The following is a 25,580-nucleotide window of genomic DNA, read 5'->3' as shown; positions in this document are numbered from 1 at the left end:
TATCTCTCACATCTTCTTTATCCTTCCATATCTTGGCTATTCTAAATAAAGCTGCAGTAAACCTAGGGGTGCCTGTATCTTTTCGAATTGGTATTTTCATTTTCTTGGGGTAAACACTCAGTATGGAATTAGTGGAGTATATGGTAGTTCTACTGTTAATTTTTTTTTAAGATTTTTTTAATTTATTTTTTATTTTTATTTGACAGACAGATCATGAGTAGGCAGAGAGGCAGGCAGAGAGAGAGAGGAGGAGGAGGCAGGCTCCCTGCTGTGAGCAGAGAGCCCGAAGTGGGGCTTGATCCCAGGACCCTGAGATCATGACCTGAGCTGAAGGCAGAGGCCCTAACCACTGAGCCACCCAGGTGCCCCTACTGTTAATTTTTTAAGGAACCTCCATACTGTTTTCCACAGTGGCTGCCCCAGTTTGCGTTCCCACCCACAGTGCACGAGGCTCCCCTTTCTCCACGTCCTCACTAGCCCTTGTCATTTCCTGTTTTGGCGTTGAGCCGTTGTGACAGGGGGAGGTGATGTCTCACTGTGGTTTTATTTGTACTTCCCTGATGATGAGTGATATCAGCAAGGTGTAAGTTTAAGACTTGCGTGTGAATTACATATAAAATATATATGTATTTTAAATCCTCCACAGCGTTCGCCACCACCCAAATCTTTCCCCTACCTTTGCTGACAGAGTTTGGAAAACCTGCTTGTACTTTCTGTCTCTCTACTCCTCCATCCATCACTTTATTTTTCAAACCACAGCCTTCTGTGCCCACTGCGTAACTGAAACTGCTTTCACAAAACCCGTTAACAATTCTTACTGCTCTGGAGACTTTAGTCCTACTGCCCTCCCCCCGCCACCTCAAAATCCTCTCTCTAACTAGAGTTCTAGAGTTCTTCCTGCATTTCTGGTCAGAGTCAGAGCGTCGCCATTTCCTGCAGGATGGTGAAGAAATGCTGACGGATTTGTGACTATGGTGCAGTCCTCCCTTACTGTCACAGTGACCTGGAGTTGTCCTCTCTACGCCCTGCTCAGAATCAGTGCCATGCAAACCAGTGCTCCTCCTGGGGACTGCTAGATTGGCAGGTTTTGGGAACCACCCGAAACTTCTGGGTCAGGATTTCTGTGGGTGGGGCAGGGATCTGTGTTTTAACAAGCTCTCCTGGTGCTTCTGGGAGGTACGGCCCTATAAAAGTATCACAGAGCCTTGATGTATCAAACTGTGTGGGAGAGTTATGGAAATGGGAGGGCATTGAGCTTTGGAGGGGAAGACATTTGATGCTGTGTCATGTAGATTTGTTTTCCCATAATTCTAAGGACACTAAATCCTTTACAGTGGTCCCTTCTAGGTTGCCCCCGTTCCAAGCCTTGCCCAGCTGCTCTACAGTGTGTAATTCTCTCCACGTTTAATACGGTGCACAACTGGGGATTCGTTGCCTTCTGCACAGAAGAAAATTTGTTCCCAGATTGGAGCATTCTGGCTAAAATCAAAAGCCAAGGGTTCCGGTCTGAGAGGTTTCCCTTGAGTGTGTCAGTGGGTGATAGTTGAAGGACACAGACGCAGACACACATCCAGACACACACACACCCCCAGACACACACACACTGCAAACATCTGTAATACAAGCAGCTACTAGTCGTTATACCTCTAAAGCACAGGATTGGTCTGAAGTTAGTGAGGTCATAGGGGTAACTTTTCCTTCTACTTTTATCCTTCTGTGCCTTTTTGTATTTCTACAGAAAAATTCCTCCACTTTGCCATAATAAATTATTAATATATATTATACATACTCAATGGTTTCCCCCTACCCCAAGGAGAAAATGCACTAATATGATAACATATTGGCATTGTGATTCATTCATGACTTGCTTATTTTCTTTGCCTGGATATTCTAAATTTTCTGCAGTAAACACACAGCATGTTATATACATAATACAAATGTGTCTTGAAAATGGATGTGCTTTGGAATGCTTTCCAGAGCTGATGAAAACCTATTTGGGCACGTCACTTGGGTTTAGCAGTCTTTCAAAATCTTTACGACTGTAGTGTCTGTGCATAATATAACACAGAACTTCTACACATTTACGCATTTGAAGGCAAGACAGAATTGATAATTGCATACAATTTTTGTTACAACTTAATTTTATCACTGAGCTTTTGGGCCTGTTGGTTCTCAAAAGTCTACTTTATCTTCTTAAAATGTTGACCTAGAAAAACATGCCATGATTTATTTAACCAGACCCATATTAATGAACGTTTAGGGTTTTTTTCTTAGTTTTGCTAGGCTTCACATTTATACAAGTTTATCTTTGATTATATGTTTTTATTTTTCAAAGATACTGCCAATTTTTCCTCCAGTAAGATTTACTGCTATCTTCACAAATTAAAATTTATGAGAACATTTCAATTTTATTAATGGAATAAATGAAATATACCGTATTTTCAATCTGGATTTCTGTAATTACCACCGAGTGGGGCATCTTTTCATGAACTTCTTATAATTTTAATTATTTTTTAAAAAAGATTTTATTTATTTATTTGACAGAGAGAGATCACAAGTAGACGGAGAGGCAGGCAGAGAGAGAGAGAGAGGGAAGCAGGCTTCCTGCTGAGCAGAGAGCCCGATGTGGGACTCGATCCCAGGACCCTGAGATCATGACCTGAGCCGAAGGCAGCGGCTTAACCCACTGAGCCACCCAGGCGCCCTAATTTTAATTATTTTTCCTTTGAACTGTTTTTCAAGCATTTGGCCAATTTTCATGTTAACTTATGTTTTTTTTTCTTATTCACTTGTAAGCACTCTTTGTATATTAAGGAAACTGTCTAATTATAATTTTTTCTGTCTTTGACATTTTTATGTTTAAATTTTATATCAAATGAATTAATCTTTTCATTTTCTCAAGGCATATTTATGTCTAGAGAGAGATTTAACATTTTCTTTTTGTAGGTCATGCTCATTATTAAAAAGTTTATTCCAACATATTCCATCATTTTTTCTTGCCATTGCAAATGGGATATTTTCTTCCATTATGTTTTCTGATTATTGTGGTATTTCTGAAATCTACTAACTTTTGAACATAGACACACCTAGAAGATATTGGAGATTCAGCTCCAGATCACTGTAATAAAGTGAATATCATGATAAAGTAGTTAAGTGAATTTTTGGTTTCTCAGTGCATATGAAAGTTATGTTTACACTATATCATAGTCTATGAAGTGTGCAATAGCATTAAATCTAAAAAAAGTATATACCTTAATTAAAATACTTTATTGCTAAAAATCCTGTTATCTGAGCCTTTAATGAGTCGTAATCACTGATCATAGATCACCATAACAAATACAATAATAATGAAAAAATTTGAAATATTGTGAGAATTACCAAAATGTGACAGACAGACATAAAGTGAGCAAATGTTGTTGGAGAGATGGCACCCATAGACTTGCTGAATGCAGTGTTGTCACAAATCTTTACTTTGTTTTAAAAAGAAGAAAAGAAAGATAAGCAGTATCGACAATATGCAAATAAAATGAGGTTTGCACATATTAATCTCCTCCTGATTTCTAGTGCTTAGACTATTTTTTCTTGCCCAGTTACTTTGGCTAGTTTCCCTAAAGATCCTAAATCAAACGGTGGTAATTAACGTCCCTTCATTTCCCTATTTAAGTAACATTGTTTCTAATATTTAAGCATAAAGTATATTAATCATATTACTGGCATTCTTTTTTAAGAGGGCTAGACATCCGGGAGTCCAACCCAGGGCTTGAACTCACAACCCCAAGATTGAGACCTGAGCTGAGATCAAGAGTCAGATGCTTAACCAACTGAGCCATTCATGCTTCCCATTATTGGCATTTAAAAATCACGTTACAAACTTTGATTTATTTTATTTACTGAGAGTTCTTTTTTTAAAATCAGGAATAGTTAATGAATTATACCAAGAGAATTTTTAGAATCTATTCTCTTAGCCACTTTTAAATATACCATACAGCAGTGTTAACAATAGTCATCACCAAAATTTCATTAGAGAGTCTGAAAAAGGCTTTGGAAGCAAATTTTCAGATAATTATAATGTGCTACTTCGGTATTTATTGTTAATTTTTTAATTTAGTGTAGTTGACACACAATGTTATATTAGTTTTAGGTGTACAGCATAGTGATTTGATACATTTTTATTACTTCTAAATAGAAGTATTTCTTGACAAAGAAGTCAGATGTGAATAAAAATTCAAAAAGTTGTCTGTAGTCTGTGTCTTTCATTGATGTAATATTTTTGACTCTTTTACCTTAAATAATATCAGTGAAGTTCATAGTTTGATTATTGTCCTTAACACGTTGGCCAGCCTCAGCCTATAAAGAATGTAGTCACTCTAACTCTACTTGGAGATCCTTGTCACCCTCTAATAGCATAAATGCCATCTTAAAATCTAAAGCCATTGGACAATTAACTGATCAATTTTTAAAAAATAACACTGGAGAATAAAAGCAATACATTTTTATTATATAAAATTTGGAAAATACAGAAAATTCATAAGGAACAACACAAAAAACATTCATATTCCTAGACCTCAGAGAAGCACTAGTGACATGATGGTGTGTGTGTCTACAGATGTGTGTATATTTACCATCCTGAAGAGTCTTTGTCACTTCATACTGTATCATGGACCTAGTTCTATGTTGGTATACGTAGACTGACTTGGTCTTTCTGATGAATATGTCAACATTTATTTAACAAACCCTCCATTCATAAATGTTTATGTGGTTTCCTATGTCCATTATTATTTCAAAAATGCTGCAGTAAATATTGCAAAGAGTTGTGATTTTATGTATACAAAGTATGTTAAACATCCGTCTTTGCACAACTATGAAATTTTTTTCATAGGAAAAGTTCTGGTAAAGGCAGTTGTGGAATCAAATGGGATGCATCTTAAAATTTTTGGTTGATATTGCCAAATTGCCTTTCACAAACATGTTGCCAATTACACTCCCACTCATAGTTTTAGCAACTGTTTTCTCCAGTTTTTCCAATGTGGGATGTTATCAGTCTTTGTAATTTGCTAAAAGGTTGGATTAAAACTTTCAAGTGTATTTTTATTAGATTACTTTTGCATAACTCTGAGCATTTTCTTATGTTTATGAGTTATTTTTAATTTACTATGAAATACCTTCTCATATATCCATCAGTTGAAAGATATGTGTTATTGTCTTATTATTGATAGGCATTTTCTCCCATTTTTTCCTTTCTTTCCTATAGATTTTACTTCATCTATTTTTGTACCATTTATCTAAAGCATATATGAAGGTCATGATAGCAGAATTATTTCCTAGATTATTTTGAAGCGATGTTCCTTTATTTAATGTATTTTTGCCTTGAGTTAAACTTTGTGTGGCAATCATACATGATTCCTATTTTATTTTTGTATATCTTTGCCTAGAGTATAAATTTTAAGTCTTAGACCTTTATTCTTCTAAATTAAGACTCTTTTTAAAAACATAATCACAAAGCCATTATTACATCTAAAAATTAGTAGTAATTCCTTAATGTTATCAGATACCCAGTCTGTGTTCATTTGTCTCAGATCATCTCATAAATATTATCTTATAGTTTACTTGTTTGGATTAAATATGGTTTCCTCTATTTCTCTGAGCATATTTAATGTAGTTTATTTAAAGCTTTTGTCTAAAATTCCAACTCTAGGCTTACTCAGAGACAGTTTCTATTGGTTGTTTTTATTTTTCCTGTGTATGGGCCATATTTTCTTGTTCTTTTGCAGGTTTTGTAACTTTTTTGTTGAAAACTGGACATTCTAAATATAATGTTGCATGTCTGGAAATCAAATTCTACCCCCCTCCCCAGTTTGTTGTTGTTTGTTGCTCCTGTGTGTTAAGTAACTTTTAAAATCCATTTTGTAAAGTCTGTATTCTTTGTCACATGTAGCTACTGAAGTCTCTGCTCGATTGGTTTAGTGGTCAACTAATAATCCAATAGGAACTTAAAATGTCTAAAATCAGTAAGTCTTCATTAAGGGGCTCTGTGTGTTAACACAGTGCAACACTCCACCAGGCAGCTGACAACTCTATTATAGCCTCCACTTCCTAATTATTGCAGAATCTCAAGGTCAGCCAGAGGTGAGAATTTAGGGCCTTCTCAGGTCTTTTCTGAGTGTGCACATGGCCCTCTGCATATGTGTGGCCTTCTAGATTCCCTGGAGTATGTTGGCACTTTTCAAAGCCCCCATGTGGACATCTCTATTCCTCAGCATTTCCTTTTAAGCTTTTGGATAGCTTGTTATTTTCTTCAAATGTTATCTACCACCTTGGGTAGCCTCAATGTTAAACAATTGCCTCTGATTGTTTTGGACAAGTGCCCCTTGGGAAAGGGCTGTTTGTACTGGGAAAGCTCCTAGGTAGGTAAAATAAAGACAGCTTTGTGAGTGAGGTCTTCCAAGGAACCATCGTTCAGGTCAAATAATGACAGTTGAGAATTGGAGCTTTGAAGGAGATCCAACCATAATCTGCCCCTGCGGCATCTTACAGGCTACTGATTTTCACAATGACTAAGGGATGTTGGTTTTCAGGGTTATAGCAGAGACTGAGGATGGGGGATGGGGATAGGCAATTCAAAATGCCGTAAAATTTGTTGTTCTTACCGAGTGTTCTTTTTTTTTTAATATCATTTTTAAAATTTATTTTCAGCATAACAGTATTCATTGTTTTTGTACCACACCCAGTGCTCCATGCAGTCCGTGCCCTCTCTAATACCCACCACCTGGTTCCCCCAACCTCCCACCCCCCTACCTCTTCAAACCCTTCAGATTGTTTTTCAGAGTCCATAGTCTCTCATTGTTCACCTCCCCTTTCAATTTCCTCCAACTGCCTTCTCCTAACTCGAGTGTTCTTCTTGAATAAATTTTGCCCAGATTGCTGCAAGCCGTAGTTAATTTGCAAAATTTTGAAAATGTTGATTCAGACAATTTTTTCTAGTGTTTTCGTGGAGGTGTAGTTTTCAGAGTTCCTTACTCCATCATTTTTGCTTGCTTATTCAAGTTAGTCTCTAAATATGATCTGTATGTTGCGTTTATATGTTATGTCTCTTAATTCTTTTTTAAAATTATAAGTACGTCCTCCTCTCTTTTTAGCCTTAATTATGTTTCTTAATTTGTTTGTAATTATAAGTATGTCCTTTTTTCCCCCTTGATATTTATTTGTTAAGGAAGCTGCTCATTTGTCTTACAGATTTTTCCATAATTTATATTTTTCTCTTTACATTTCCATGATGTAGTTTAGTATGTTCCTTTGTACCCTACATTTCCTGTAAGTAGGTTGTTAGATATAGAGGTTTGATCACATTCAGATGTGTGTGTTTGTTTTGGTAAGAATACTTTAAAGTTGCTGTTATGTACTTCCTATTGCATCATATTATGAGGCACATACTGTATGGTTTTCTCTCTTACTGTGATGCTATAGCTATGGATAATTGATGTTTAAATGATGATAATATATTAGTCCTTCATTTAAGCTTGGATATTTCTACAAAGAAAAACTTCACCACATCAACTATTTGGTTTCCCTGAAGTACAGTTTGTGTGGAAAGGCATAGTAAATGCATTATTCTTTTGCCTTTATTTATCAGTTTTCAAAAAAAATGAGCTGGTTGGTAGCATCCTCAGAATATGACCAATAATTTCTTTTGGTATTATTAAGGACTTAAGGATTTAAACATATTTCATGTGATTAAGGATTTAAACATATTTCGTGTGATTCACTTCATTTCAGTTATCATTCTTATTAATGTTCAAATTGTCACCTTTTTGTCAAATTGGATACCCTTTATTTTGACCCTGAAGTCCTTTCACATAACTTTAGTTCAGTTCACATGACTCATGTCTTTGGGAGCTCCCTTAATTTTTATTATTCCATAACAAAATTCTAGGATTAGCTAGTTCCTTTTCTGACCCAGATCAGGAGCAAACCATTTCTTAAAGAATCCCTGGTTCTTTTTAGTGGGAATTGGTATTAGGAGGCACTACATGGATGCAAGGATGTTCATTGCTATTGAGTTGATTAATATTTTTTGGATTTTCAGAAGACAGACTAGGAATAAATATGGGAGTATATGTTTATAGGTAATACTGTATATTAACCTATTTATGTAAGTATAGCATATATTATAAAATATAGTTAAAAACAATTCAATATTAATTAGAATGCACAAAAGCAGTTTATTTATCTAATATCAGAATACCTTCAGATCTTTTTTTGGAGGCTGTAGTTTTTTTCCCTAGTTTTCTTGAAAAACAAATGACAAACATCACTGTACAGGTTTAAGGCACACAACATGATGGTTTGACTTGCATATATTGTGACATGAGTACCATAGTAAGTTCAGCTAACATCCATCTTCTCATATAGATATAATAAAAAGAAAAGAAAGAAGAGAAGGAATAAGGAAAAAAACTTCTCCTTGTGATGAGAAAATTTCTCCTGTGTATTGCACATCACTGTTAACTAGTTATCCTGTTGTACGTTGTATCCTTAGTCTTTTTTATCTTATAACTGGAAGTTTGCACCTTTTAATCACTTTCTTCCTATTCCTCCACACCCTATGCTCTGCCTCTGGTAACCACCAGTCTGATTTGCTTTTCTGTTTGTTTTTGTTTTGCTTTGTTTTTATATTCCACATATAGTTGAAATCATACAATGTTTTTCTCCATCTGATCTATTTTACTTAACATAATGCCTTTGAGTTCCACCCATGTTCTTGCAAATGGTAGGATTTCCTCAGTTTTTAATAGCTGAGTAATATTCCATTGTATACATGTTTACCACCACTTACATCTTTTCCTCCATTGATGGACTCTCAGGCTGTTTCCATGTCTTGGCTCTTGTAAATAACGCCTGTGAACAAGCAGGTGCAGATATCTTTTTGAGTTCGTGTTTTCTTTCCTTTGGATATATTCCCTGAAGTGGAATTGTTAGATCATATAATTGCTCTAGTTTTAGTTTTTGAGGATACTCCATACTGTTTCCCACAGGCGTTGTTCCTATTTTTAATCCCACCAACAGTGCACAAAAGTTTCCTTTCATCCAAATCCATGCCAGCATTTGTTATCTCTTGTCTTTTTGATTATGGCCATTCTAACACGTGTGAGGTCATATCTCAATGTAGTTTTAGTTGTACATTTCTGAGAACCTTTCAGTCTTCTTTTTATGTGCTTACCTTTTACTTAAGATGTGCAAAACTCGCCCAGTAAAACTTTTGGGCCCCAGTCCTTTTTTTTTTTTTTCCTTCTCATTTTCTATCTTCTTTTGTAAAAAATGTTTTTAGCTTTTGAATATTGTATTTGAAAAGTAACTCATTAGTATGTTGTCAATATACAAAACAGAGAATATAGAACTATGTTCTTCTTCCTTCATTCCTAGAACTTTCATTTCTTTCCCTAGAGGTAACCAGTGCCAAAGATTTGGTGAAAACTCTTCCATGAATTTAAAGGATTAAATAATTAAAATCCCACTCTGTTATTTCCTAATATGAACTTGCACAGTGCGATGAATTTTCATATTATAATGTATCTACAATGTTATTCTATGCATTTACACACAATATTAAGTATTATATATGTATATATTTCTATAAATAATATATACATGAAAATGCAATATTAAACACATGTACTTTACAATGAGTTTATGCCTCATGCATTTTTTTAATGTAAAATATGCATAACATACAATTTACCATGTTAGTCATTTTTAAGTGTATAGTTCAGTGGCATTAAATACATTCAGACTGGTATATAACCATTACCACAGTCTGTCTCCTTTTTTCATCTTCAAAACTGAAGGTCTGTACCCACTAAACAAACAAGAACTCTCCCATTGCCTCCTACCCCAACCCCTGGGAAACACTGCTATACTTTTTTCTGTCTCTATGAACTTGACTGTTCCTATGAATGGAATGATACAGTATTTATCCTTTTGTGACTGACTTATTTCACTTAACATTACATCTTCCTGGTTCATCCATGTTGGATAGCATGTGTCAAAATTGCCCCCTTGTTAAGGCTTAATAATGTTCCACTGTATGTATGTATGTATGTACCACATGATAGCTTCCCACTCATCTGTTGATGGACACTTGGGTTGTTTCCACCTTTTGGCTATTATAAATAATGCTATGGACATGGATGTACAAACATCTGTTTGAATCCCTGTTTTCAATTCTTATGGGTATAAGCCCAGATGTGGAATTGCTGAATCATATGGTAATTTTGTATATAATATTTTGAGGACCTATTTTTCATAGTGGTTGAACCATTTTATATTCCCAACAGTGGTTTATAAGGATTCTCATTTCCTCTCATCCTGAGGATTATTTTCTGTTTTTTTTTGTTTGTTTGCTTTTGTTTTTGTTTTTTTGTAAATAATGGCCATCCTATTAGATGTGAAGTGGGATCTCATTATGGTTTTGATTTGCATTTCCCTAAAGAAGTTGAGCATGTTTTTATGCAACCGTTGACCATTTATATATTCTGTTGAGAGAAATATCTGTTTAAGTCCTTTGCTCATTTTATTTTGGGTTGTTTGTTTGTTGTTTTTTGTTGAATTATACAATTTCTTTATATGTTCTGGATATTAACCCTTTATCTGATATGTGATTTGTAAATATTTTCTCCCATTCCATGGGTTCCTTTTTTACTCTGTTGATGGTATCTTATGATACACAAAAATTTAACTGTGATGTAGTCTAGTTTATTTGTTTTTTCGTGTGTTTCCTGTACTTTTTGGTGTCACATCCAAGGAATCATTACCCATCTATGTTGCTTTTTAACTTTCTTTTTTATTCATCAATATGTATGTTGGCTTTCTTTCCACATCAAGTCCTATAGCTTCTTACCATTGTTTTTATCAGGCACAGAGTATTCCTTAGTACAGAAATATCATTGTTTGTTTCATCTCTCCTATAGTGGTGGACATTTACATATGTCCATTGTTTTGTTTTGTTTTGTTTTTGCAGGTATGTACGCATACATGTGTTTTACCTGTATGCCTATATTTTGCATGTATGTATATCAGGAAAAAAACAAACAAAATTTGAAAAGAATAGTTATCCAAATGTTAGAAGTGATGATGTCTGGGCAGCAGGATTAGAAATATTTTTATCTTATCTTCTTGCTTATTTGCATTTTTAAATTTTCAATAATAAACCGATATTTTTATCTAATAAAAACGTATAAACAAGTCAGCAAACATAGTAACATCCTTTGATCCAACAATTTTGCCCCAGAATTTATCCAAAAAATTTGTTCTCTCTAAATTAAACAAACAAAAACAACATCTGTTTGAAGTAATTCATATCATTGACAATATGTTAATGCCATTTAGTAATAGGCTTAGTGTTTAAGTCAGGGCCTACTGCGGTAAAATTTTATATATGAGTCTAGATTATTATGCAGCCATAAAAATTAATTTCAGAATATGTAACACCAGAGGATTGACCCAAGGTAATGATCTAGGCCAAGGATCATCAAACTTTTTTCTGTGTAGGACTAGAGAGTAAATAGTTTGGGCTTTGGGAGCTCTGTTGCCTTAGTTACAACTACTCAACTGTAGGGTCAAGCAGCCTTAAGTGAATGGGTGTGGCCAGACTTGGCCCAAGGGCCCTAGTTTGAGGACCTTCCCCCAAACCCCCTCCCCCATCAAAGCGCATGGATGAGGCCAAGAGGAGGAAGGCGGTTGGGGTGGTAGGCCAGGGTATTCATTTTAACTTTTCTTTAATGTTTTTATTTTTAATACATTTAAATGAAATTATAGGTAGTATGAATATGGCTTATGCACAGTAGTTGTTTTGCGGTTGCAAATGCTCCTGGTTTTGATTGACTTGCTTATCTCGATAGGCCTTTCTTGCATAAGTTTTACTACATTTGTCCCGCATTCTTTCCTAGGGGAAGAAAATGTAATTGCTGTTCCTCTGGGAAGTCGAAGTGTAAGAATTACAGTGAAAGGACCAGCACATCTTTGTAAGTACAATTTATCCTAACATGTTTTTATTTCCTGATAGTTTATTTAGCAAAAAAAAAAAAAAAAAAAAAAAATCTTTCTTTGTGTTAATGGGTAGATAGGAAAATATCTCAAGGATTTTGCCAGTCACTCTGAAATTATCTGTATCACTAGGGAATGATCAATACCGTGAATTTTTCTGTTCTCATGTCCCAGTGTTTGGAAATATACCAGTTTGGGTTTAATCTCCTCGTGGGAGAAGAAATCAAATTGTATGGGAAATAAACTATTTTTATGGGGAGAGTAGAATAGTATTCAAGAGTTTTCTGGAAATTCCAAAGGTTTGGGACAAAAATTATTTAAAAAAAAATTTTTTTTTTTTTAAAACACAGAACCATATCAGTGATTATAGCTGAAAAGTATAAGCTTTGTTGCCAACACATTGCAACTTCAGGTCCAGGGACAGTGAAAATAAACACTGGTTTCCCAGAATATGGAGTTTGAATTGATAGAAGATTGCCACTATATCGTTTCTTTGGCCAAACTCAGATGGCGTCTCCTCTTTGTTCTTTGGTCTCTTAGGACCTAACAGAACAGGAAAGAGCAGTTTGTCTGTTTCTTTCCCAAGGTCTCCTTGTGGCCAAAGGCAGGACTTTCTTATTTTTTTTCACAGGAGAATGAGTCTCTGCCAAGACTGGCTCCCTAGCCTTGAAAAAGTGTACTGAGTTCAGCCATCTCTTTCCATAAAAGTACAAAACAGTACTTAACAACTGTTTTAAAGCTATGCAAATCAAGGTCCATGGAATCAAAGTGCTACATAGATTGGCTTTTTGTCTTTTTTTTTTTTTTTTTTAAAGATTTGGGGCTCATAAAATTTTTTCTGGGCCACAAGCATCAAATGTTTTTGGTAGCTTTTAAGTGTGTGTGTTTGTGTATTTTGAATTCCATAGTAATATTCCAACCAGAAATGTTCTTTGAGAAAAGTTTAAGTTAAAATGTTTAAGTAAATTTAATGTAGATTTAAATCTTGAAAAAACAAGAAATTCTGTAGTACATGGTGATCTCTATCAGAGAAGCAAGAGAATATCTTTGGGGCACTAAGGGTGAACCATTGTTTGAAAGCCCCCCCCTTTTTTTTAAACCCATAACTTTATTTTATCAATTAGGACTAAAAGGGTGGGACCACTTTTTTTTTTTTTTAACTAAAATACTATAATGTTTACAGTCCTATAATGGACACTGTATTCAAGGCTTTCTCTATAAGGAAACAGCAAAACTTTTACAAAGGTTTATAAAATGGCTTAAAGCCTATATCTCTTGATGAGCGTAAATTTTCATCCTTATAAGCATGAACTTGATTTTTGAAAATAGGAAAAAAAAAACATTCAGATCCAAATTTTATAAATCATTGGAGGGTTCCCGTTGGCACATATGGTTTGGGATTAAAAAATATGGACCTTTGAATCTTAAAAGTAGCACCAGTCATAATAAACCCAAAGTGAAAACCACCCAAGTCCATCAGCTGATGGCCAGATGAGTAAAATGTGGCGCACGACACACGCTCCCCACGGATGGTCCTTGAAAACATGATGCTGTGTGAAAGAAACCAGTTGCAAAAGGCCACATGTGATTCCACTTATATAAAATGTCCAGAATAAGCAAATCTATGGAGACAGAAAGTAGCTTGGTGGTTGCCTGGGGCTGGGGGAAGTCGGGTTGGTGGGGAGACGGGGGCATGGCTGCTAGCAGGTATAGGGTTTCTTTTGGGGATGACAAAAATGTTCTAAACTTAGATCTCGTGATATTTTCACAGCTCTGTGAATATACTGAAATCCTTAAGCTGGGTTATAAATGGGCGAATTTTACGGCATGTGGATTTTATGGCGTATCAAAAAGATGTTTAAAAATATATTCAGTGACTGGGCCCAATTTTCTCATGATGCTAAAGGCAGTTCCCCAAAATTCAGCTTCCAAACCAGAGGACGTGGACAGCTAACAGAGTAAGCCAAGACGAGTATGTGGTGGCAAGATACTCATTTACATGCAAATATGTTCTGGCATATTAAGCAAAACTTTATACTCAAAACTGGCACTGTTCCAAGAACAGGGCTCAGAAATGTTGCCGTGTCTCCAAAGGTGACAGAATTGTTGCTTGGGATATTTCTTCTCTGAACCATCTTGCAGTGGGCTCTGGAAGGGTTCCCACAAGTTATCCTTCTCCGCCGATGAACTGAACTGGCTTCATTTACAAAGGGTTTCGTTAACATTTCTGAACATCTAAATATAGAAGTGGTTTTATTTTCTTGATTTATACAACTGTTTTCTTAATTTTTTTTATTTGAAACGAAGATATATTCCTGAAATAAAGCTTACTTGGCTGTAATAAATCATACTTTTAAGATCTGGTATTAACTACAGCTCTCCAAAAGGCTAACATCCTAAAGAACTTAGAACACCCCATAATGTTAGTGTCACTTTCTTTGCCACGGAGTGGAATGTCTATCTTACCTATTGCCTGGAGATGTAGAGATCCTAAATTTCCAATCCTGTTCCACGCCTGGCCCCAGCATTAACCCAATGGCATAGTCCCGAATTTCCCTAACACTTCAAAAATGGAAGCCCTAAGAAGATTCCTGCAAAAGAGATTTTATTGCAGCAAAATTTCAGCATTGAGTATGTTTGGTCAGCAATAGACTTGAGAAGCCAAGACGTCATAAACTGAAAACCTCCGCCTCACCCAGAGCTTCATCACACTGGCTTTGTTTGACAACCCAGTTGTCAGAATCATTTGTATCCGTGAACTCTGCCTTCATCAACTCACTTCTCCTGTCTCTGTTCACCTACTTCTGACCCCGTTACACAACAGAGGTCAGAGGCCCTGGCTTCCACCGCCTGTGTATGCTGGTATTTGTGACCTACAGAGCTGGAAGCCTTTTGGAAGTTATAGCCATGAAGACATTTTATCATAAGCATATGGATAATTGGATATTGGACTTGGATAATTCACATGCACTTGAAAACTGGCTTTGGTCCTTGAGCTCTCCTGTCCTTGCCACTCAAGGTCTTGGACGCCGTTCAAAGTGATAAAAGAGACTTGACACCAAAACACAAAACACGAGGACTGGACTAACAGAAATGCTGGCCTTTGGTAAAGAGGGTGGCTGTCCTACTGGTCTTCATTCCTCCCAGATTCTGACATCCTGCCGTAGCTCTGCGGTCTGATGGCACTCGGGACGCTGTGGCCCAGAAGGCTGTGCAATCCTGACCCCAGCACAGAACGTTTTTTGAATTTAGTCAGCTCATTTCAGGCTGAGCTCAGCCTAGAAGCCCGGTGTTTTGCAGGCCTTCTGGGAGGATGGCTTTTGTCCAGCTTCCCTCCGTGTCCCTGATAAGGCCACAATGCTCACAGCATTTGCTCCTTTCCGTCAGAGGGATAATCCTCCCGGGGACGGACTTCTTACCATCTCTGGCTCCCCTTCTCATTTTTCCTGACAGCTCACTTTATAACACTCAGTTTTATATCTTCATTGGAACTAGGAAATGAATTTAATCTCACACTTTCCAAAAATCTACTGCGGTCATGGAGATCAGGGCCAACGTGGTTGGGGTTCCATGTGCCTGTGAGTAGCCGGCAGTATTCTTCGGCCACTAATGATTCCTGCAGATCAAGGAGCTCCTGTCCAACCTTGGAGGGTTCCCAGAAAATTTCCCAGCCTGCCTGTCAGGCGTAATCAGGGATGTCTCCTTATGCCTGTTACACAGTCTGTCTGGGGACGCTTGGATTCCGGCAGGTGCTCCCGGGGCAGAGAGAAATCAATGGAAAAGAGCCAAAAACAGCCACATGCAGATGGCAGGCCCCAGGGCCAGACGGTTTTTTTTGTGTTTCATCAGCTTTCCTGGGGTTCGCGTTCTGTTGTGTCCTTTGTTCAAGGTGGTCAAAGAACCATTGATAGCCACAAACCAAGTGTAGGTTTCAGAGTAGAAGAGCGCCCGCGGGACTGTGTCTCTGAGGCCACATTTAGAAATAAGGCAGCGAAAGCCCAAGGCTTGGAAATAGAGCTGGGGTCAGAAATGCAGATGCCCCAACCCCTAGCCTGGCTTTTTTCTTTTCGTTTTTGTTTGTTTGTTTGTTTTTTGTTTTTTTTTACAAAAATTGCCTCTTTCAACCTCAGACCAGATCCACCACGGATGGTGATATTTACACAATGAAAGGGGAAAAAAAGGAGGAAAGAAAAATAATTTAAATAAAGTAGATCGTTTCTTGGCTTTTTAGCTAAGATCTAGTGTAAATAAAGTAGAAATGCTATTTGGGTTAAATCATGACCATTTTTCTGTAGGAGATCTAAAAGCTCTTCTGTTCCTATAAAAGCAAGTGTGAATAAAGCAGTAACGGGTAGGACAGAGATCTTGGTGGTGATGTAAGGGTTCCATATCTTGATCACAGTGATGTGTAGTAGAAGCCGTGGAAAGTGGTACAAATGCTCACATTGTACCAATGACAATTTCCTGGCGTTGATACTATACTCTAGTGACATAAGATGTAACCATGCCTTTGGGTAAGACTGGATAAACTCTACAGAGGACCTCGTTACTATCTTGGTCTCTTCCTGTGAATCTCTGATTATTTCAATCATAAAAAGTTTATTATTTTTTAAGAAAGCAAACTCAAAATTCATGGTGATTTTTGTCTAAATAAAAGACTGGGTTCAAGATCTTCCCAACAATGATCAAACGAGGAACATATCTTTACTTTGAATAACACCAGCATCATGAAAAAAATAGGAAGAAAGAGACATTTTCTCTTTCCCCTGTAGAAACGGCTCCAAAGAGTTGAGAAGACCTAATTGGGCCTAACCAATGAGGTTGGGACCCATCTAGTTTAGCTGCGGACAACTCAGAAGCTTACACGTGTGTTCCACCAACCCGAGTCAATGCAGACCAAGTGAATATCTTGATCCTGTGTTGATATCATACGTTGATACATGTAGTGAGTTATTTTTTGAAATAGAATGCTTTGAAGACAGCCTTCTCATTTAAATTCTCTTTTTAAATTTTAGTTATTGAATCAAAGACACTTCAAGGAAGCAAAAAAGAACACAGCTTTAATAGCCCGGGAGTTTTTGTCATAGAAAACACCACAGTTGAATTTCAGAGGGGCTCAGAGAGGCAGACCTTTAAGATTCCAGGACCTCTGATGGCTGATTTCATCTTCAAGGTAGGAGAAGCCCCTTTCCCAGGGGCCTGCCTCGTAAGCTCAGCACATCCTGAATTTCCAGAATGTGCATTGTGTTCCGCAGAAAGTCATCAGTCATAATTTCTGCACAAAGTGTATCATGGATACTTCCAACACGGTGGTGGGTTCCTAGACTTTGTTCATCTCCGGTGTCTGCTGCTTGACCCCACTAGTTAAGAAACAAACTTCGCTCGAGCAGGGGTGAGATTGTTTTCGCATCGGTAGACTCCGGTGGTGTTCAGCCTCTAGACGTTTTAAACCTCTAGATAGAGTTCAGTGAAAATGGTCCACGGTTAAACGGTCCCCATGCCGCTGTGTGTTCTCTCTCTCCCCTGGCAGAGCACAGCAGAGGAGTCGGACACCCGGCCCTTCCCTTCCTTCTTTGTTTTCTCAGTTGTCTCATTACACACGCTTGTCGGCCGTGGTCACCAGGGAGGCTTCTAAGAACTCTTCTTGTGTGTAATCAGGAGCCTGTGTCCCCTTCCCGGGGAAATCGGGGAGCATCTGTCCTCAGTCAGTGGATATGGAGAGCAGTGGCCGATATAGTTCCAAGTGACACAGTGTGAAAATTCTTCTGGTAAAATTCAAAATATCTCAGACATGAGAAAAGGAAAGGGTGTTTCCATGGGTCGTTTTCTCCCATCCCTTTCCGGAAACTCCTTCCAAATGGAAATGGAGGAAAGCAAGTAGCTCTCATTGCCAGGAATGGCCTTACCTATCAAAGACCCAATGCCTTCCAAAGGAACTGTCCGTTTGCCACGTAGTCCCTTGTCAAAGAACGTTCCTGGTCACACACCCGTGTCCGTGCTCCCAGCTCAGCCTGCCACGTGGCCAGCCAAGTGTTGAGCTGCACAGTGTTGTGGCTTTGAAATTTTGAGTTTTAAATGGTCAACATTTAAAAATCAAGGATCGTAACATAAAAGTGCCAGGTTTTTTTCCTTACTTCTCATTAAAAATGGGAAGATCTTATTGCTTGCTTGCCTGTGGTCATGGCAGGAGCTGGCTGCTGCTGGGGGCCAGCAGCTTTCCCATCAGGGCACACAGTCTCGTTTGCCGTGGTCCACACCGCTCCCTATTGTGTTCCCAACATTGGAGGCATGGGCATCATTTCACACATGTCAAGGTTGTCATTCAGACATTACCTGCCCTCCGTAGGTCTTTAAGTGACTTCTGTGTCAGACCCTTAAAGCATCAACCCAGGGTTATTCTTGGACAATAGCAGTGGGAAAGGCTTTGGGGAAGCCAGAGCTATCATCTGTCTTTCCTTCTTTTTTCTCTCTGGTGCGTTATGCATGCCTTCTTCACTTGTTTTGCTCCCTTAGGGTTTGCCCATCTGATTTGCAGACAGTAATGCACATGTGCCCACAAGCACACATGTGCCCACAGGCCCTTTATTATTATTTTTTTCTGCCCTCGTTTCATTCCTCCTTAGACAACCTGTGTTCATCTCAAGTCAACTTGGAGATCTCTGCATAGGATGTGTTAGTAAAATGATAGAAGGGGAAGAATAGCCACAAACATGACCATTTGGGGGCACCTGGGTGGCTCAGTGGGTTAAGCCTCTGCCTTCGGCTCAGGTAATGGTCTCAGGGTCCTGGGATTGAGCCCTACATCGGGCTCTCTGTTTCACAGGGAGCCTGCTTCCTCCTCTCTCTCTGCCTGCCTCTCTGCCTACTGTTATCTCTGTCAAATAAATAGATAAAATCTTTTTAAAAATGACCATTTCAAGACACTGTTTGGTTGTAGTATCAGCAGGAAAGAATATTGTTTATTGATTCCATGCTTAATCATGCACGCGCACATACACCATATATTTCTGGATGTGTGTGTGTGTACGCATTTTTTTAAAGATCTGGTTACACCCCGCACTGAAAACATGAAAAAACAACGCTTCTTTTAGAGGGGGTTAGTGCTTTGGGGGCATGATCTTAGCTTTACTTAGAACATTCCAATACTTAAAACAATTCTTAAATAGAAGAATACAGCCCTATATCACTTGCAGAATTAAAAATTATTTTACACTTTCTTGCCCAAATGACATGTTCCCCTCTTAACGGAGTACATTTCAGTAGCACGTTGGTGAGTCTGAATTAGTACTGTCTTCTGTTTTCCACTCTGGGTTCTGGTTTCCTCAGATTTAATAAACAATCCTGGGTTTTCGCTTCAATACCCGGGAAGCTTTTGATCTCTCTTGACCGAAAGGTTTTTAAGTATATATATATATATCTATCTCCATCAGAGAAGGCGGTACACACAGCTGTCTGACTCTCGTGGAACTAGAGGCTGATTCTCATGCCTCCCGCCATTCACTTCCACAAATCCTGTGTGCACTTGGTGGGAGAGAATTTGGCAAAATCAGACATGGTAATGATGCAAGAATGACTCTGATGTTGTTTTTCCCCTGACTTATAAGCCTGCCCAAATAGTGTAGGTTTCTAGGAAATACACTTTTCCATTGGTTACCTTCTCTCCTCCCCTCTCCCCTCCCCTCCCCTGCCCTCTCCTCTCCCCTTCCCTCCCTTCCCCTCTCCCCTATCTTCTCCTCTCCTCTTCTCTCCTCTCCTCTTTTCCCCTCTCCTCTTCTCCTCTCCCCTCCCCTCCCCTCCCCTCTCTTCTCCTTTCCATTCCTCTTTCCATTCCTCCCTTTTCCATTCCTCTCCTCTCTTCTCTTTCTTTTCTTTCGCTGGGAGCACAATAGTATGACCCTGCCTGTGTTATTGCTAAGGTGGGGAGCTTTGCTTCCACTCCTGTTTTCAAGGCTTATCACGCAGTTGAATCATGGCTGTACTTTGAGTGGGAGGTTAAAACTGCAGGTCCGGTCGCCGATGGCGGTCAGCCGTGTGTCTCACTGTATCTCTTTCCCATTCCCATCAACCAAGAGCCGTTGGTCTAAAAATAGAACACCTGACTCAGCCCGAGGCTGCATAACGGAGACAGGCTCTGCCTGCCCAGCGCTAACATGGCCCAGTCCTGGGTGCTGGGGCTACTGAGGGATACTGAGCCACACTCTTCCATTTGCTCATAGATGAGACCTTACTTTGTGGACTTTTAATAAACGGACTGTTGAAAACCCTTCTCTTCTGACACTGTGAGTGACTTCCAAAGACATCAGTGGGATGGTAGGTTCGTTTTGTTGTATTGTTCAGATCGTAAAGCCCGGCAAGTCACTGCACCAATGAGACCAAAAAAATTTTTTTGACTTTTTCAGAAGCTGCATTTTTATGATTGGACCATTCTTGAAAATGGGATATTATTTTTCTTCCCAGTGGGTTTCTCATTATAGGTTCTTGTTTTCCCGAATGATTTGTTTCTCACGGATGGCCTTTGTCACAGCACTGCCGGGTCACGGTGTTTTGCCTGGGAGCCCCTGAAGTATTATTTCGCTTTGTAAATGTGTGTATGCTGCCACCAGGTAGCAGTAGAGAGTCCTGAACAAGGACTTCGTGCCCTATGCCCCTCTGAGGGGAGGGTAGGAAAGGCGCTGTCTGTTCAGTGAGAATTTACGGGAACTGTGCATCTGTGAGTAGACCCTTGTGAATGTGAACTTGAAGTGTGTGCCCACGAGAGCAGAACGAAATGGCTTTGGGAAAGACATCTCTTTCCATGGTTCACTATTTTTAACTCCGTGGTAGCTCTCCCTCTCTTTTACAACATCTCCATCTTCTGGGAGAGAAAACATTTCCTCTTCCTCGTGGTCTGGAATCTTCCGTTGTGTTCCAGACGTCTCTCCTCTTCCTCCCGGTCGCATATTTTTGTGCGTCTGTAGGAAACTGTTTTCTGATGCTCTTCCCGCTCGTGTTCAGCGAGGCGAGCCTCTGCCTTCTGTGTCCCCAACCTCTGCTCCGGGTACACATTACGTTCTCTCCTTGCACAATCCCTCTTTCTCTGGGCGGTTTCCATAGTGCGGCTCCCTGATGTAGGGATGCGAGGGTTTGAAACTGCCTGTTTTCCTTGATCAAAGAACGGGCTATAGCCTTGCCTGGTGGTGCAGATGGTGACTGCCCAGCGGCCTTCACAGGTATTTCAAATCACCGCAAGACACAATTTTTAGGGTCAGTGCCTGTATCAGTTTCCTGAGGCCACTGCAAAGACGCTCTCAGCTGGGTGACTTCAGTGACAGATGGTAGACCGTCGCGCACTCATAGCTCTGGAGGCCGCAAGCCCAAGATCAAGGTGTCAGCAGGACTGGTTCCTTCTGAGGGCTGAGGGAGAGTGTGTTTCCTCCCTCACGCCCTCAGCCGCTTCTGTGCTCAGGCCTTCTCCCTCAGCCGTGACCGTGCGCGTCTGTCTCTAGGCCGAGCTCCCCCTTTCTCTAAGGACACCCTTCCTACTAGATCGGACCCACCCTCATGGCCTCGCCTCATCTTGACTGGATCCACAAAGACCCGGTTTCTGACGAAGACTGCATTCTGAGGAGCTGTGGGCGAACACGTCAGCGTATCTTTCGGAGGGAGGGGGGACACCATTCAACCCCTAACAGCGCCTGATGGAAAAGCAACTTTACCCGTTTCATCCTACCTCTCGGTCAGAATTCCCCTCCACCCGAGAGTTTGGCGCTAACCACAGAGACGGAGACTTTGGGAGCCTCACCTGACATTTGCTGTCATGTGGGCTGTTGCGGGAAGTTTCGTGGTGAAAGTGGTTCAGATACTGTTCTAGGAGTTACCAGAACGCACAGCTGAGTTCGATGTGTAACCCGCACACACGCACTCATGTTCAACTTTTGATTATTGAGGTTGGATCTCCTTCCTCCTCCTCCTGCTCCCCCCCCCCTTCTTCTTTCTCTTCCTCTCCTTCTTCATCTCTGGTTCAGACTTATGTCTGGAGAATCAGACTGATGGAGGGAAGTAAGGTTTTTTCTGAACCGATTCAGCTCCCATCGGGGTCAAGGCCAAGCTTGGACACAGAGTCTCAGGGTTTCCTCTTCAGGAGAGAGGGGATGCCCATCCCCCTATAGGCTGAGCCGTGGGCTTCGTGTCCTCCGTGCCTTGTGCTCTGGAGGAGCGTGGCCTGGAGTGTGGGGGTCCAGCAAGGATGTGCGGGGAGATGGCAGGAGGAGGCAAGGCGCTGAGATGCATGTGATGAGGGCAGTCCCTCTGCAGAGCAGAGAAGCACATTAACCAAGGTTTCAAAGTCAGAAAAGAAGCTTTTGCTCCACTCTCCATTGAGAAATGAGGAAGGTGCCCTGTAGGGGATCTACTTCCATCGGCCACAACCTGGAGAAGCCCCCTCAGGATGAATTGGGGTCTAGTGTCCTGAAATGTGTAGCCGCAGGTTGAGGGTGCGCGCAGCTCCCTGGAGGCTCTCTCGGCCCTCACGCAGCATGGAAGGTATCTGGAAAATTCCCTGTGCTCCTCGCTGGCCAAGCTTGGAGGGGCTGACCCAGTGGGGGCAAGATGACCCTGTCGCGGAGGGGTAAGGGTAGAGTTTCCATACGTCCTAGTTTGTTCACAAAAGACCCATGTTATGCTTGAGGCCCTGGCTTAGTTCTTTCCTTCCACTGTCAGAGCCCTCCTGGCTTGGGCAGGAGAGCGTATGGTCTCCCTGGGGAAGGGGCTGTAAGCCAGGCCGGGGGGTGGGCAGGAGTCACCGCCACGCCGCAGAGAGCCTGCAGCGCCAGCAGCGAGTGGGATGGGCAGGTCGTTGGAGGAGCCCCCTCCGCTGGCCGGCAGAGCTCGCAGCGGAGTTCACTGACTGGGAGACTCCCTGCAGTCCTCCCAGTGGCTGGAGGGACAAGGAACCCAGCTCTGGGCCCAAGGACAGGATGGGGACATACACACGCAGATCCAAGCCGTCCCCCCTTTCCGGACTCTAATGTCCCAGGTGGAAAACCACCGTGGAGGAGATGGGTCTGAAGGACAGGACCCCTGAAAGACGGACCATGTCCCCACCCGATAGGGTGTTACCCAAAGAGATGCAATGTCACATGTCAACTTGCACATGTCCTTGCCCTGCCTTTGGGGGAGAAAGCTACCATGCAGAGAAGACAAGTTCCGCAAGTCCATTAGGATTTTTTTTTTTTCTTGTGAAGCTTTGCAGCTGGGAGAATTTCTTCTCAGGAGCCCCACAGACCTTTTATCACCTCTCGTTGATAAGAGGGTCAGGGGCTCGCTCTAAAGATTGATTTATTTATTTATTTGACAGACAGAGATCACAAGTAGGCAGAGAGGCAGGCAGAGAGAGAGAGGAAGGGAAGCAGGCTCCCCGCCGAGCAGAGAGCCCGATGCGGGGCTCGATCCCAGGACCCTGGGATCATGACCTGAGCCGAAGGCAGCGGCTTTAACCCACTGAGCCACCCAGGTGCCCCCAGGGGCTCGCTCTAAACCATTCCCTGGGCCTTAGTCCTTCTGGGTTCTTCAAGAAGCAAATACCAGACAGGACTAGACACGCAAGACATTGAGGAGCAGGATGTCCCCGAGGAAGAGGCAGGACGGAGCCGAGTGGGAGCGGAGAGAGGCTGGGAGAGTCGCCCACTGCAGGGAAGCTCTGACCACAAGCAGAGGAAGGAGGGACGCGAGGACAGTCGGGTGGGAGCGTCTGGGATTGCAGAGTGGTTCTAGAGAATTCAGCAAGGCTACAGGGGAGGCTCTGAGCCAAAGTCATCTTTCATGTGACACAGAGTCTCCCAGGAAATGGCCTCCTCCTGGGTGGGAGCAGCCGCAGGGAGCGGGACCGGGGACAGGCACCGCTGGTCAGGTACACCGTGTGCGGTCGTCCGAGCGGGAGGCATGTTCTCATGGGCCCCACATCTGGCGAGGCAGCTGTGCCCGCCATGATCACGTGGGACCCTCAGGCGCTACCAAAGACTCATCATGGGAGAGGAATGAGCACTGGGACAAGAGTGAGCCTTCGGCGGGATGGGAAAGGGAAGTGGGTACTGGTCAGCGATTAAATGCCTCTGCTCCAATCAGGTCATCTCTTTAAGGAAAACATCTGGGTTTAATGCCTTTTTTTTTTTCCTTTTTCTTAATTTTTTAAAAATCTTTTTCTTTTTGGTGATAATGTGTGGGACCCAGCAAACCATTTCAGTCCCTCTTAGATTTATTGATTTTGGGGGGGGTCTGAATTTTGAACGCTAAATAACTCTTTGAAATTTATATCTTGCTAGAGAAGTATCTAGCTCACCGAATTCTTTCAAGTGTAATCAGAGTATCATCTTATCACTAAAAAAACTCATTGTACCTGCAACTATGTCTCTTCCGCTGGTTCCTTGTCTAATTTTTGTTTCTTTCAAATCATCCAAAGATTTGTCTCTCAGGCATCTAAGAACCAGGTTTTCATCTGATTAACTCAGAGTTTAAAAACTATTCAATTTACGTAAATTTTTATTTTTGTTTATCTTCACTTGAACCTATTTTGGTTTTGTATTTTTAGCTTCTAGAGCTCAATTCTCAATTCATTTTATTTTCGGTCTTTTTTTTCTCTGTTTACATGTACTTAACACAGCTTTCCCATAGAGCAGCTCATAATTTTGTTGTAGTGTAAGCTATCAATTTTTAATGATATGCTGGACTGTCTGTATTTGTATGCTGGGAAATCTTTGCCTCATTAAAGGTCAGGAAACTATCCTGTGTTTGCTTCTGGAAGACGTATTGTTTAGCTTCCGAGATCAGACGAGATCGGGCACGTTCAGGGTGGTATGGCCGTAGTGGAAAACGTATTTTTTACCTGTCATATTACGAGCTGTAATCCACCTGGAGCTGACTTTTGCACGCATTGTAAAGTAGAATTAATGTGTTTTTGCGCCTGACTATCCAACTGACCCAGAACTGTTAGGTGAAAACACAGTCCTTTCTTCATTTGTCTTAAAGCCAAACTGTACGTGTGGGTCTGTCCCTGGACTCCCTTATGTTTTATTGATCTGTCTGTGCAATTCCATTGTAACTTAATTACTGCACCACTAAAACCAGTCTTGATATTTACTGGTAAGTTTTCCCACTTTGTTCTCAAAGATGATCTTTGATAGTCTTGACTCCTTGCATTTCCATATGAGCTTCTAAGTCTGCCTGTCCGTTTTTATAAAATTCTTTTGGATTTTGATTGAAATTGCATTGAATATATATGTCAGTTTGGAAGGAACAGGAAACTTTCCAATACCAATTTTCCAATCTATAAATATGATATGTCCATCCATTTATTTAGTTCAAAAAAATTCTCTCAGTAATGTTTCTAATTTTTAAAGTTTATGTCATGTATCTTTTATAAATATATTCCCAGTTGTTTGATTGTTATTTTGATGTTATTGTAAATGGTATTTTTTTCACTTTCTATTTATTTGTGCCAAAGTTATGGAAATCTAATTGATTTCTGTATATTGACACTGTATTCTTAGTATATTGGCTTATTAATA

General features: G+C 40.4%; 1 protein-coding gene across 3 annotated transcripts in view; it reads left to right on the top strand.

Annotated features, from left to right (window-relative positions):
* ADAMTSL3 (ADAMTS like 3) overlaps nt 1–25,580 on the top strand; it is a 342,411-nt gene that overhangs the window by 174,495 nt on the left and 142,336 nt on the right. For all 3 annotated transcript variants that reach the window (XM_047736616.1, XM_047736615.1, XM_047736614.1), the window contains 2 exons: nt 11,943–12,017; nt 17,055–17,212. In XM_047736616.1, the coding sequence (XP_047592572.1) occupies nt 11,943–12,017; nt 17,055–17,212 (233 nt within the window). The remainder of the gene's footprint in view (nt 1–11,942; nt 12,018–17,054; nt 17,213–25,580) is intronic.

This window comes from Lutra lutra, chromosome 7, assembly GCF_902655055.1.
Source record: "Lutra lutra chromosome 7, mLutLut1.2, whole genome shotgun sequence".
Lineage (NCBI taxonomy): Eukaryota > Metazoa > Chordata > Mammalia > Carnivora > Mustelidae > Lutra > Lutra lutra.
The sequence above is the reverse complement of the archived record's forward strand: the minus strand, read 5'-3'. Positions and strand labels throughout refer to the sequence as shown.